A 14,013-nucleotide genomic window follows, 5' to 3' on the forward strand; every position below is an offset into this window, starting at 1 on the left:
TTTAAGCATGTGGCTCAAAAAACCCACGCACACTCACTGGCTCAGTGATTACGGCGAAAAACTTCATAATTTGTCCGCCCCGTGAGCATTGTAACATGGTTAAGCTCTGATTTTATATCACCACTCCCGGGTTCATTAAAATATAAATATGCCGCTTTAAATATGTTTTTGCGGTGCATCGACAGGTCGCAGGACGCAGGACGCAGGACATGGCCAGCCAGGACAACAATAAATCATCATCGGAGGTTTTAATGTGCTGTAAATTATGCCTGATGGTGGACGCAGTTCGGCGAGTGTACGAGAGTAAGTCCTTGGGATGACACAAAATGCAATCAATGCGCGTGAGTGTATTCAAGTTGAATGGGGATCGGATTTATTCCTTTGGCTGCAGCTGCATCATCATCATCATGGAATTGTGGCCGAGCATTAACTTAGTTAAGCATTTTCATTCACTAGTGGATGACGCTGAAGAGATTGCGATTAATTGGTAATTGGATGGCACAGATATTAAGATGATTTCCGCGCCGATCTGAGTGGCTTTTGTTACGCCTTTTTTTCCAAAGTGCGCGGTCAACAGTTTACAATTCATTTAAGCGTAATTGAACACAAAGTAATGTTTAATTATGCTCTTTTCTTGTATCCAGTTCAGTGAGTTCATATCCTATCTATTTGTAAACATCATATTTTTTTAGGCATATTTCACTCTTTGATTTTTGGAGCAGACTTAGTGCTGATCGCCTTCAATTTCGATTTCGGGATCGAAGCGCCAGCCAATAACGCCGCCCGGGGCAATCAGCAAGATGAGCTGGCACATCAAAGGCTTGCCCAGAGTGTCCAACTGCGTTCTTAAAACTGGATTAAAATTTCATTTAAATTTGCATTTAAATGAGCGTCGAACACTCAAAGTAAATGACCCCATTCAGGCCCAGGCCCAGACCCTTTGGTCCGACCCAACTGAAATCCACTCCACAATTCTGCTGGGGACAAAGGTCCAGACGCGAACTTGTGTTTTCCAGACCCAGACATGGGCGTTGTGCCCCCTTTCAGCCCCATGCACATGGGCAACATTAAAAGGGATTTTATTTCTTCCTTTTTTTGCATTTTTCAACATTTTATTGCGAATGCGACTTCTCCTAGGAGTTGATTACCTTTGGCAGCTGATACGTGGGGTTTGGCGGGGTGGAATTTTATTTAAATATATATATGTATATCTGCATATATATGTACTGCAGCTTTAGCAGGCAAGTCTGCTGCTGGCACTTTTAATGGATATTGTTTAAAAATGTAATATTTTCCAATTAAATAAAGGCGTTTGCCTGACCCTTGGCAGCACCCGTGGCGAAACCGAATCGAGTCGATTACCAAACGTTGGCTATGTTCTTTTTTTCACATTTTTCCTTTAAGAATGTACATGTGCGTTGTACATTCTGCCTTTTTCATGTTAATTAATATTGCAGAAACGCTTAAAGGACATTTTAATTGGCCTTCACTTTGTGGGCCAAGCGAATTGTTATTGGGCAAGGAGGGAAATGTGTGGATTGGGCTGGAAAATAAAGTCAGCTGGCAATGAAAATACATTTTACTGGGCTCTTAACCTTCTCAGCGGGATTGTAAAGGAAATTGAAAGGCAAAGCACAGAACGAGTCGAAAACGTGGCCTTCACTTAACAAGTTTCTTGGGATATATTTTACAATCAAAAGTATATTGTTGATCTCATAAGAATAAGGTTTAAGAACTGATAGCTTTGGTTTTCAGCTACGTAGACCGGTGCGTATCATTGTACCGCAATATAAAGGGTGAAAATAATCTATTTTCTACATAATGCTACACAAATCCGTACTTTATACAAATCCGGTCAATTTATTCACACGCAAATCGAACCTCTTAGCATTTGTCTCAACCCAAGTTGGCTGAACTAACATTTGCCTCGAAACTATTGCTGTTGTTCGTTCAGTCGTTGAAATAACAAATTTTCCAATTTATTTCTTGATTTATTTTCACGCCAATTTCTTGGCTTTTGTGTCCGCCCTCAGCAACATGGCCTGACATTTGTTTATTTATTTGGCTTCATGTTTTGTCTTGTGCCATTCCTCTTCATTGTTTTCCACAGCTTCTTCGCATTTCCCCCTTTAGCGTGAAATCACGAATGAATGAATGACTGGCCCGGCAAACGCCATGAATATTCATGGGCCATGCCACCGAACCGAACCGAGCTCGAGTAACAACGGTAACAGGACCAAGCCAGGACCAACAACATCTCCAACCAACCAACAGGACCAAAAACAGGAGCAGGAGTCTCGGCAAGGACTACAACTACAGCACATAGCTAACTCAGCTTGCATTTCCGCTGAATGCGGCAACAATTCGCAGAGCCATTTCGCTGTCCACAGGCGGCAGTTACTCAGAATACCCTAACCAATCGACGGCACCTTCAACTTTATTGGCATTCTATGAACCAATAATAATAGCTGGAACTATAATGGGCTATTAAATAGATTTTAAACAAATTAGAAATGGTAAAGAAACTTTTCAGTGCAGATCTGTTGAAGTACGCTGCTGCTTAGTGATTGTTTCAAACTTTTCTTGAGCCTACTACCTTTTGTAGGGTATATTCCATTCGCTTCGCTTTCAGAAACAATATCCCTACTCCTTTGCAGACGCTGCGCTTTGGCCGCCATGTGTTTGTGTGTTCGCAGATGTTTCTTGGCAAGATGCTGCAAATTGTTTGGGTTTAGATGTTGCGCTAGCTGCTGCCACTGGTATAGTTATTTGCACTATTTGCGAAACAGTGGCTCCGAGTGGCCAGGAGCTTGGAGCTCGGTGCTCGGTGGTGCTTGGTGGTGCTCGGTTGGTGGTTGAGGGCTGCTGGTTGGTGTTGTCATGAGCAGCCAACATTTTGCGGCTGCATGTGCAACAGTTTCTTGCCCGCCCGCAAAAGTAGGCAATGCTTTTTGCACTCGCATCGAACAAAGGGAAATTTAATTAAATGCACTCTTTCGCTGCCACTGCGAAAATGTTGCGGAAACTTTCCCCGGACACACCACAGATTTGCCTTTACCGCTAATACTCACTGCTCACTTGTTCCTGGTCACCGCGCCCAGTTGACTGTTCGCTGTTGGCCGACGAGGCGATTTGGTTTAAATGCAGTCAGTCGACCGGCGGCACTTGACTTTTGTAAGGGATCATACACAGAGAAAAACTCATCATTCAATTTGTACTGTCTTTTGAAGCATAATGTTACTGTGTAACTATTTCTAAATTGAATCATATTTATGAGAAGTAGCAAATCATAGCACATTTTCGCTCAGTGCCTCTTCATGGGAGTCTTGGCAGCTGTTGGGCGATTTCGAATTTGGTCACTCGTTCTCGGATTGATTAGCCTTTGGACAATTTGGCAGTTGTGGCCCGAAACACGTAACTCCGTTTCCGATTTTGATTCTTTTGGTTCCGTTCTGCAGTCGATTGCTGATTGTTTTGCTCTCACTCAGATTGTATTGATTTTCCCCGAATGCTAATTACCGCCACTGAGTAGAGGAGAAAAGTCGGAAAAGTCACTAGTAGGTGGTAGTTTGTTCCGTAATTGTGGCCAGATATCATTTCTATCTGAATATCAAAAGGTTTTTAGGTAGTATTCACGCAATTAGTTGTTTAAAGATATAGATAAATCTGGGTTTATTGTCTACGCAATAGGAACCATTTGTAAGCAGTCTCCGCCACTTTTTAAGCACCAAAGTAAATACCATTTCCATGTTATTTATGACACTCTCATGAATCGCAGCCCAAGTTCCTGTTCCCCCCAGCAATAATCCAATCAATTTGATAACGCCAAATTAATCATATCCCTGCAGTCGATGGAAGCTGCTCCCCATCTACACAATGCTCCACCGAAAAGCACAGTGTTTCAACATTTGGTTTCGATAATGGGGCAAACACACAAAGTTAGACCATTAGGGTGGTCCCGCCCCTTTTTTCACCCACCCTCGAAAAACTCTTGGAGTTTGCATTCAAGCTGCCTTGCCAATGGGATGGATGAAAATCAAAGCTTTCTGGGCACTGCAGCTGTATAAATTTTACATTTGTTTCCTTTCAATTTAACAATGTGTACTTTTGGTATTGTTTTGCTTTTTAGCGTGTAAAAAGTGGAGTGGTTCGCTGTGGCAGCTCTTGCTAGCCATTTCTCTTTTCGTTCGGTTTTTTCGCCTGATTTCGCAATATTTATGATTAGCAATTTATTATTCATCATTTTCGAGTGTGCAAACAGCGAGCAAGGGGCGGTGAGTGGAGCAGAGCTATGATGAGCTCAAATAACTCTTGTGGGGGAGCCGGCTTTGCCCCACCATTAACTTGCACTTAATTTGATTAACAAAAGCCGATGTTTACATGCGCCGAATGCGATGGAAATCTATCATAGCTCGGCTCAATGAAAACTCAAAGGATCCCGTGGGGAGTTAATATCCTTGCGAGTTGTGCCTGAGCATTTTATCAGCGAGCTTAGCTTGATTTGTGTGCTCTGCAGGAAGTTGGAAATACGTAAGAGCATAAGAAGGTTGGAATGTCTATTAATAATTATAAAATTCATTGATTTTATTGCTTGCATTCCTTTAGTTTTTATTTTTTAATATATTAATGTTTACTTATTTAATAAAAATAATAACCTGCGAGCTCCTTGCAATATTCAGCCCCAAAAAACCGCAAACTGTCAGCAGCATGTGTCTAAAAAGTTTGGAAATAAGTAATATGAAATGCGGCAGTAGAAATCTCGAGGAAGTGGGAGTGAAACAAATCGCAGCACATGTTGGCATTAGCTTCAAATTACGCACAAGTGCAACACCAGGACCCCTTGTCTCCAGGACTCCAGGATATCAGCACATTCAGACACCAGGACATCCAGGAAAAGAAGTCCAGCCAGGGGCGGACTCTGGCAAACAGAGGCAACATTTTATTGATGTTAATTTAATGCAGAAGAAATAAAAAACTGAACGGCGGCGGCGGCGGCCGTGCAACGGAAATAAGAAATGAAACGGAGGCAACAGCGAAATAAAAGATTTGCATATAAACACTTACTTACACACACATACACACACTGTCGTGTGAGGGGGCACACATATGCAGAGAAAGAAAATAAGTTCTCTTTATTTAAAATATATATTAAAAGATCAAGCCTTAATCTAGAAAACCAAACTTGCGAGCCACAAAGACATAAGTTGTCTGCAGTTCATTTCCATTCATTAAAAGTAAATTTTCATTATAGAAATGAAAATTGAGTAGTTGTAACTACTTTCTCGCAGTGCACCCGCATTTATATATAAAGATATTTGCATAACAGACGTAGACCGGATCGGAGCCCAAAAACTGTCATTGCCAAGGTTTTTACATCCGCTTGCCGCAATCATCGTCGGTTGCTCTTGTTGTTGTTGCAGCAAAGGGGCGGGTCCTTGAGAAGGGAAACGTGGCATACAGAGGGTTGGGGAGAAGGGTGGGGTTGGAACAATTCAATAATATTTATAGCATCGTCTCATTCTGGAAATGTCCGCGGCAACATATGCAAGTGGATATTGCTCTATTTTCAAGTGGGATTCCATTATAATATGGTTGTAAGTAGCGAAAAGGAAGGTCCTGCAGTTCGAAGTGAAAAGGGGGATACATTCGAGTATATTCGAATATATGCAAATCGGAGGGCTCGGCCGCGTTGACACTTTGTGACTCGCAATTTATTGGCATGTGCGGCCAGACAGAGCCACAATCCGAAGGCAAAGATACTTTCGCAGACACCTCCCACTCAGCCAGGCAGCCATTTGAGCCGAAATCGAAATCCACACATGACCAAACATTTAAATGTAATTGCACATATTTAAATTCAATGGGCCCCGTGCCAAAATATTGGAGCATTCAATTTATTACCATCACCATCGCCCGATTGGCAGCCAAATTGGGGAATGGCCGATTGATGGGCTTTCATGGGCGTTGTTCGGAATCCATTTAATAGCTCCTAAAAGGCGCTAATTATTTAACCACATAAATCAGGGCGAATTTATTGGCAAGTGCAGGCCGAGGAAAAACCAATCATTACGATTAAGCAAAGGAAAAAAGGGGAAATTAAGTCAATTAAAGCCAGCCACTTATTGTACACTATAGTTGGAATCCACCAGGTTTACCAATTTGAAATCGAATGGTAATTCTGCAACATTAATATTCAGTGAATCATGGGTCACAAGCATCAGCTTATAATCACAGCGTCTTATCGATTCCGGTATTCCAGTAGAAAGTCCAAGATCCAAGGTCTGGCCGGCAAACAAATAAAAATGGTCATGCAATATTAATATTTATGCACAAATATTGGTGGTGCTAGAGCAAGGGAATACAAGTTTGCTTTATCTAAGTGAAATGCTAAAAGATTGATGACTTTGGCGCTGGGCTTTCCCTATTTCATAGTGTGTGTGTGTTGCTGCCACGCTTACAAGAATTTATGGCAATCGAGGGCGAGCGAAACGCTGCGTATACGCAATATTTATATTTATGTATTATGAATCAATGCGAAAAGGCCGGCCGAGGCAATAAGAACAGGAGAAAAGGCGAAACGAGTATAAAAGATGTGCACTAAAACAAAAGGATAACAATAACTTTTCGCAGGATGCGTGACGTGGTAAGCAGGGTAAAAATAAGGGAAAACGATGAAAATCCAAGCTGCTGGGCGGGGAAAAGTAAATGGTTTTGCAGACCTGCCGGGAAAGGTCCATTGGGGCGGATTATGAGTAAGATGCTCTCGATTCTCCGCTGCCCCCTTTGAACAAGCCAACAACCCAACAAAGAATAAAGAACAGCGCACAGAGCCGAGTCATAAAAATTGCATGAAAATGGGGCCGGCAAATTCGGCCGCCTCATCCGCCTCATCCAGCGACTCATATGTGGGGGATTATCCGCCGGATGGGATACGTTAGGCTCCCAAGTGCTTGTCTTGTTTATTTGTTTGGCTTTTACGCCAAAAATTATACTATTACAATCAAGTTTACGATTGCGATTCGCTGCCCCCGTTGAGTGCCAATGAATGCGATGATGGCGGAATACGAACACGATCATTGCCGTTGCCTTTGCCATTCCCATTCCCATTCCCATTGCGTTTATTCCTGATGATGATGATGATTGGTTGGGAATACACATAAATCCAGCTGCAAACGATTCTCTCTCTTCTGGCCACTGAGATCTGACCATTTGGGCCTTTTCGACTAGTTCAGCTGTTTGAAGGAGAAGCTCATACTTTCAGGAAGATGATTTTAATCAATACAACCGGAAAAATATCCTGAAATTGTTATAAGTCCGTATCTCAGATTAAAATAGATTTTGAAAATATATTTGATACAGTGATACAGTTTTTATACCGCGATATAATCGCAGACAGATGAGCCCAGTACTTCCGCCTTTCAAGCTAAAGTGTTTGTGCAATCGCGCGTTGCATGCCACGCAGTTACCCCTCAGTCCGCAGTCCAGAGCCCTGAGTCCTGTGCCCTTAGCCCCCCAAGGATCCTCAGCCATTTGGGGGATGCGGCAACTACTACATGCAGGCACCAACCGCAGCAACAACAAGGACATCGCCAGCGACAGGATATGGCAAGTGGGCAACTTTGGAGCAGGCGAGTTTAAATTGCCAGAGCTAAAAGGGTTGCCAGCAACAACGCCGTGAAAAACGTTACTTTTTTCTGCTCTCCCCTACGATTTTATTCCCCTTTCCTCTTCCCCCTCTCATTTTTTTTTTTTTTTGCTGAAAACATCGACAAGCGGCGCTTTTGACTGCCATTACCCACATTGCCACCCCTTGCAGCTTGTTTTTTGTGGCACAAAACTTTGCACTTTGACATGCAGCCACGTGTGCCACGTTGCTATATGTTAAAGGTGTGCATGTGTGTTTGTGTGTGTGTGCAACCGAGTTTGCAGGTGTGGGTGTATGCATGTCTGAGTGTGGGTGATAGTGTGAGGCGGTGAATTGAATGAGCTTTCAATGCTGCCTCCGCCAATTGGCCGACAAACGTGTCTAATAGTTCCCAATTGCAATCACTGATTTGTGACTCAGAACGAGAGTTGGATTTTTACTACTTGGGCGAGTTTATTAACAGAAGTTATTTCAACAACCTGGAGTTACTTATTTGTGAATGGAAACCATGAAAATGTATTTATTTCGTTGTATATCCCGGCGTCCTTTTGTTTTTTGCATTAAGTTGTTGACTCATTTGCTTAATTTTCTCTGTGGAGTAATCAGCACACAAAATACAGTCATTATAATCAACGACCGCTTGGTACAGTAAACAGCGCCCTATAACGAACCCATGGGTTCGTGACGCGCACACGTGCGCACACTTGAAAAAAAATCTTTCTACTCGCATGAATATTTTAAAGCCCGCATCACACTCAAATTATGATAATGATGGCGAGAGGCGAGGGTGTGTTTTTGCATATGAGCCAAAGTGTGTGCGAGTGTGTGGGGTGTTCCACAGATGGGGTGTATGGAGCGCTAACGAGCGCAGGTACACTCAACAGCTCAGGAGCTCAGGGACAGCTCCCCAGTTCCCCGAATCCCCAGTTCGAGTACTTCCCACTCTGCCAAACCAGTCCCAATTGCACCCAACTTCCACCTCGCCAAACGCTATCGTTAATGCATTTCATTAATTCTTATACAATTCGAATGGGCATTGTGTTGCATGACCGGGGGTGTGTGCGTGGGTTTAATGAGCACTTTTGTGGCAAGGATTCTGAATGGGAACGATCGTTAGAAGTCACTTCGTGTGGCAACCCCCATGGAAGGTGACGAATGCAATTCTGCCCAAAAGCTTCTTTACTTCTGGCTTTTCGTTCAGAAGTTCAGAATTAAAAAACTCATATGCTGCAGGACTCTTTGAATACACACTCAATATTGTTATCTGAATTTTTTTGTTATTTATTAAACATAATACATTTCAATACTTTTGCGAAGTCGCCTGCATAGTGATTAGTTATCGAGGTCGCGATGTCGGAATCCACCACGTGGAAGAGCGCGTCGGGTGGCCTCGGTGCCGGGCTCATCGCCCTGATCGTTATAATGGTGCTCCTGTGCTGCCTGGTGATCATCTGCCTGCCGCTCCTCTGCCTCTGCGGCTGCTGCGGACTCACCTGCTCCGCGTGCTTCTCCTGCGGCCCTGCATGTTGCGGTGGTTGCGAGGGGTGTGGCGATTGTGGCAATTGTGGCGATTGCGGCGATGGGTGTGGCGATGGATGTGGTGATTGTGGCGATTTTGGTGATGGTGATGGTGATGGTGACGAAATCGTTTAGTTTGGCGATAATTCAAGTTTCCATCGAAATATACGCACTGTTCAGATCTCCGATTCAAAAGTCCATAAATTTCATGTGCACAGATATAGATTCACTAGGAGCAGCCGTACGCTTACTGACAAAATTGTTGTATTTTATAAAAAATAATAAATATTAAAAATATAAATATTAACCTATATCTGTAAATTTGTAGCAAGGCTACCGAGATTCCAATGTAAATGAAACCACATTTTAAAATACTTCATTTCATCGAGCTCGAAAATAACCGGATTTCAGTAAGCTGCGACTGTACACTTAAAATTTAAAAAAAAAAACTGTACCCAAAATCGAAATTCTTAAGATGCTATGCAAGGAACGGTAAGATGGCTTCACGATATGATATGATATCTCTGCTCATGCACATTAACTTTCTTTTAGAGGGTCCAATCTGTAATCGAAATCGTCAAAATTTGCAATTTATTTCCCATAAGCTATGGCAAAGTTGACTTCCATATCTGAATACGATTATAGAGATCTAAACTTTAACATGACAACTGTGGCGATCCGATCGACCACCGCACCACCGGATACTAACCTTAAGTATTATGGACTTTTATTCATATTCGCCGTCATTTTGGCCTTCATTGTGGCGTGCTCTGCATGTATGGCTCTTCTCGTCCTTTTTGGTTGTATGAAGTCCTTTTTCTGTATTCGCTGTAGACGGCGTGACGAGTTTACAGAAGGGAATCCCTGACTGGGATAACAGTTGCGTCATCTTATCTGAAAATTGTGCTAATAAAGTTATATATTTTGTAAAAACTGAAATTGTGTTCTTGGTACTTTCTAAAAGTGCCATTAAATTAGTAAGAAGAATTAATTGAAGTTCAATAAAACAATAACTAAACATAATGCCAGGGAGAAACGTTAGGAGGACCTACCAAATTACTGGAGAAGTGGCATCTTTCTGTGGGGCTCTACCAGCAGAGAATCTTTGGCCAAAGTGCCAGTGTGACAAATGTAAACCGATTAGCCACAGCTGGAGCCGATTATCAGATGGCACAAAGAAAATAGCCCAGGTCCTACAGCAAATGCCTCGGGTCAGGAATTTCCAGAGCTTTCTCTGCGGACTGCGGACTGCGGACTGTGGACTGAGTGCATAAATTCCTGGCATCTCCTGCAGCTGCAGGAAGGACACAAAACACTCGCCCAAGTCCAAGTCGTAAATGCACTCAGCACTTTGTCAGCTCTCAGACAGGAAATGCAGTTGCCATTTTTCTTTCATCCCAGCATCCCAGCAAAACCTGCTCACTTCCTCACCGCCTTTGGGCTCCCACAAGCCCATCTGGAAAGTCGTTCTGCAACTGTCTACATTTTTCACTTGCCATCCATAAAAAGTATCAGTTTTAGTTTCAGTTTTAGTCCTCGCATGGCTAAAAGTCTCGTATGTCCTTTGCCTGTCTGTTGGATGTTGGATCTGTTGTTTTGCTGTCTCAATTTCGCCATCGCTTCCATATTCAGTTTCATAATTTTTACCCAAGTTTATCATCCTCTTTTTGCCAAGCATGACAAAGTTTTCATTGCCGTCGACACAGGGGCTGGAAAAAGTTTCCTCCAGCTGTGAAGTGCATTAAACAATGCCCCCATACTAAACTCCTTCATGATCTGAGTGATGAAGAAGGGAACGTGTTGTGCAGAAATTGCATTTATCGACGGGGGAGGGGGGTAAGTGCAAGGACACAAACACCAGGCGTTGCTTCACTTTTGAAGTTAGAAATACTGTAAATACGTTTCTTCTAGGAACATCCACTATTTGTTGTATGATATCGATATATTTCAAAACTTTCAATACTTAATGTTCCTAAAATACATTCTTAATCGAAATGCAAGCCCCTCGTTTTTTATATTATTTTCATTGATAATACCTCAAGGTCATGGCTGGTTAAATTTAAACCACAAACGTTTCTTTGCTCTACACACGCATAAATAATGTTTATAACTGCTCTTATCACTAAACGGCATATCTTATGGCCTAACAATTCGTTCACCCGGCCCGTCACCATCTAATCTCGAAAATTTCCCAGCCATTTGACAAACTCTCTCAGCTTCTCCAATCTGCGGGGTCCGCCACGAGTGAGGATTCCCTTCCACCTGCGCTCCACAGCCAATCGATCCTCCCTGTCGATGGACTCCAGGTGCTTCCTCAACTTTCGGTATATCAGCTTCTGGAGCTGCGTAGTCCGGGTTTGAACTGTTCGCTTCCATCGGTCGAATCCGTTGCGCTGCAGGCAAAGGGCAATCAGCTGGGTCTCGATACTCGAAGTTCTCAGTGGATCTCCTGTGGTATCCGAATCCAGATAGTCCCCAATCACGCCATAGAAGGCATTTAGCTTCTGCTCGGTTTTATTCGCGTTTACGGCAGTGAAGGCGTCGAAGCGATCCAAGTAGCCCAAGAGAATGGAGTTCTGTGAGTCCAAGACGAGCAGGTCTTCTACCACATAGTCCACCAGCTCGATTGCCTGAGCAATCAGTTGAGTGCTGATTGTTTGCAAAGCGTAATCTGATTGCAAATACAACCGATGGCGACTTTGATCTCCATACGCATGGATCGAAGCAGGGGTCAGCTGGAATAATGCAGTAGCATTGTTAGTCAACATGAACTGATTATGACTAATCGAATTTAAAATAATCACACAAGTTACAGATGTTGGGTATTCTTATTTATATAAGGGCAATGAGTCAATGCGTTTTACTTTTAATGATATACATTTGGTTTGTGACTCGGTGTTATAAATGAAATGTATACTTCCTTCGTACCAAGAGCAGAAGGCCTAGGATATTCTGGTAGCTCATGGCTGACTTGTTCGCTCGAAAGGCGTTCGTCTACTGAAAAATCGCTACTCAACGCAGTTGGCTGGGAAACAGAGTCAGTCGCAGATAGTCTTATCTACCTCAAATTACCATGTTCAATCGGCGTTGTCCCAAGGAAATAAATTATTTATAATTTCATAAAGATGACACATGACGTCATCAAGTCAATGACGTTTCATAGGTGAAGAACCGGCTGATAAGTTGATAGGCAGAGGTTTATTGGCTTTAAATTTATGAATGGACGCCGCCGGGGGCAGACAGCAGTTATCTGCATTAAACAATGATTGTGATTCAGGCAAGCGTCTGCAGAGTTTTAGCCTGTGGCTTTTTATCTCTCGCAAAGAGCAAATAACCCATCAAAAGCTGTGAGATATGTGCCCAAATCTAAATCGCTTAGCAACTGAAGATGGCCGAAAGCTCGGCAGTGAAACTATTCATTGCGTATACGCAGCGTGGGCCGTAATAGTAGTGAAATAAAAGTCCACTTAGTCAGCAGTGAGGCAGGGGAAGGGAGGAGGTTGAGGATGCGATATGGGGGGTCATTCATTGTGCTGGGGTTAGACCCTCAGGACAATCGGCTGCATCAGTGTGTGTGTGTGTGCCGTTGTGATAAATGTCTGAACTGGGTCAGTGGCGTACGATGATGAAACTCGGCGCGCCAAAACGGCAAATAAAACGCCGATTGTTCGTATCAGAGTTTCAAATGAAATCCTCTATCCCTGCCCCACAATAAATGCCTCGCATTTGGAGTTTTCGAGTGGCCGACAAATCCCCAATGCGCTGCGCTCAGCAACGAACTGCAATTTCAACTTTGATAAGCGAAGTTTACTGAAAAAAAAAATGAAAGAAATAAAAAAATCGCCCTCACCCCCACGCCATATGACAATGTTATTAGCGTAGTTTTTGCGATTTCCAGGGATTTAAAACGTTTCTATGTCCTTTTTTTTGTGCGGCTAGCGGTTGCGATGGTAACTTTTCAGTGCCGCATCCAAATCCTGATGGATGCGAAAGCGTTGAACCAACCAGTCCAAACTTAATTGGGAATCTGTGCAAAAGGGTGAAGTCTCTGGGAATCCGGGGGGAATGTTGAAAATTCCGCAGCCAAAAAATCAAGGGAACATAATCAAGCCCAAAGACTGCCGAACAATTACGTCCTTCGGGGCTGAGAAATCCCAGCGCCTCTTATATGGCGAAACAATAACCGAGAAGTTTGCCTCCGGCGAAACACAGCCCCCTAACACAAGTGCTATAAATTGCCTCAACAACGCCTGCTGTTTCGCCGCCCAACCATTTCCCCTTTATCAAATCCACAACCCCCACCACCACCCGTTGCATGCAAATTTCAATAACTTGTATTCGGTAACCCTTCCAACAACTGACACTGAATATCAAATATGAGTTGGGGCCAAAAATTATTTGCATACTTTCGGGGATGCTTTGCAGCACTCCAAAAAGCACGCAGAGCGAAACGAAAATGGAGATAATATGCATAGTGCCTTCTGTGAGGGCTTAGAATACCCTTTCTTTTGTTACTTTATATTTTCGAAGCTATTTTAATAGCTATTGTTAGATATTGCAGCTAAAGTAATGAATGATTAATGTTTGATTTTGTCAAACAAGGTGGGAAAAACATGCAGCGGAGAGTAGGTAACTATCTTATGGGTTTTACATATTTTTAAATAAAAAACTTACTCAACATAACTACTTTTTATAGAGTATTCCAGGCGAAAAGGAAGGAACCCAGAGGAAGTACAACCAGACTCGCACATGTGGCGCGCTTTTGGTTTCGGTGGGGGGATGAAAACCCTAAACAGGAGCAAAAAAGGATACAGAAGTGAAAAAAGAGGAATCGCTACATGCCTTTGCAA

General features: G+C 43.0%; 2 protein-coding genes across 2 annotated transcripts; one reads left to right on the forward strand and one right to left on the reverse strand.

Moving 5' to 3' along the window:
- Positions 1-9,497: 9,497 nt before the first annotated feature.
- LOC120445491 lies at positions 9,498-10,096 on the forward strand. The gene is made up of 2 exons (XM_039625936.1): positions 9,498-9,655; positions 9,716-10,096. Exon 2 carries the CDS (start codon positions 9,771-9,773, stop codon positions 10,029-10,031), a length of 261 nt encoding a protein of 86 aa, XP_039481870.1. The 5' UTR covers positions 9,498-9,655; positions 9,716-9,770; the 3' UTR covers positions 10,032-10,096.
- Positions 10,097-11,175: 1,079 nt separating this feature from the next.
- Positions 11,176-12,149, reverse strand: LOC120445759. Its single transcript, XM_039626355.1, has 2 exons — positions 12,092-12,149; positions 11,176-11,898 (listed from the first exon to the last, which is right to left on the reverse strand). Exons 1-2 carry the CDS (start codon positions 12,125-12,127, stop codon positions 11,338-11,340), a joined length of 597 nt encoding a protein of 198 aa, XP_039482289.1. The 5' UTR covers positions 12,128-12,149; the 3' UTR covers positions 11,176-11,337.
- Between the last annotated feature and the right edge of the window lie 1,864 nt (positions 12,150-14,013).

The sequence above is a fragment of the Drosophila santomea genome, chromosome 2R (assembly GCF_016746245.2).
Source record: "Drosophila santomea strain STO CAGO 1482 chromosome 2R, Prin_Dsan_1.1, whole genome shotgun sequence".
NCBI classification, from domain to species: domain Eukaryota; kingdom Metazoa; phylum Arthropoda; class Insecta; order Diptera; family Drosophilidae; genus Drosophila; species Drosophila santomea.

What these genes read in the sequence shown, in the direction of transcription:
- LOC120445759 (XM_039626355.1), bottom strand. Translation starts at nt 12,127, where the DNA reads ATGAGCTACCAGAATATCCTAGGCCTTCTGCTCTTG. An exon ending in TCCTAGGCCTTCTGCTCTTG is followed by an intron (nt 11,899 to 12,091) that starts GTACGAAGGAAG and finishes GCATTATTCCAG; the next exon opens with CTGACCCCTGCTTCGATCCA.
- LOC120445491 (XM_039625936.1), top strand. Translation starts at nt 9,771, where the DNA reads ATGGCAAAGTTGACTTCCATATCTGAATACGATTATAGAGATCTAAAC.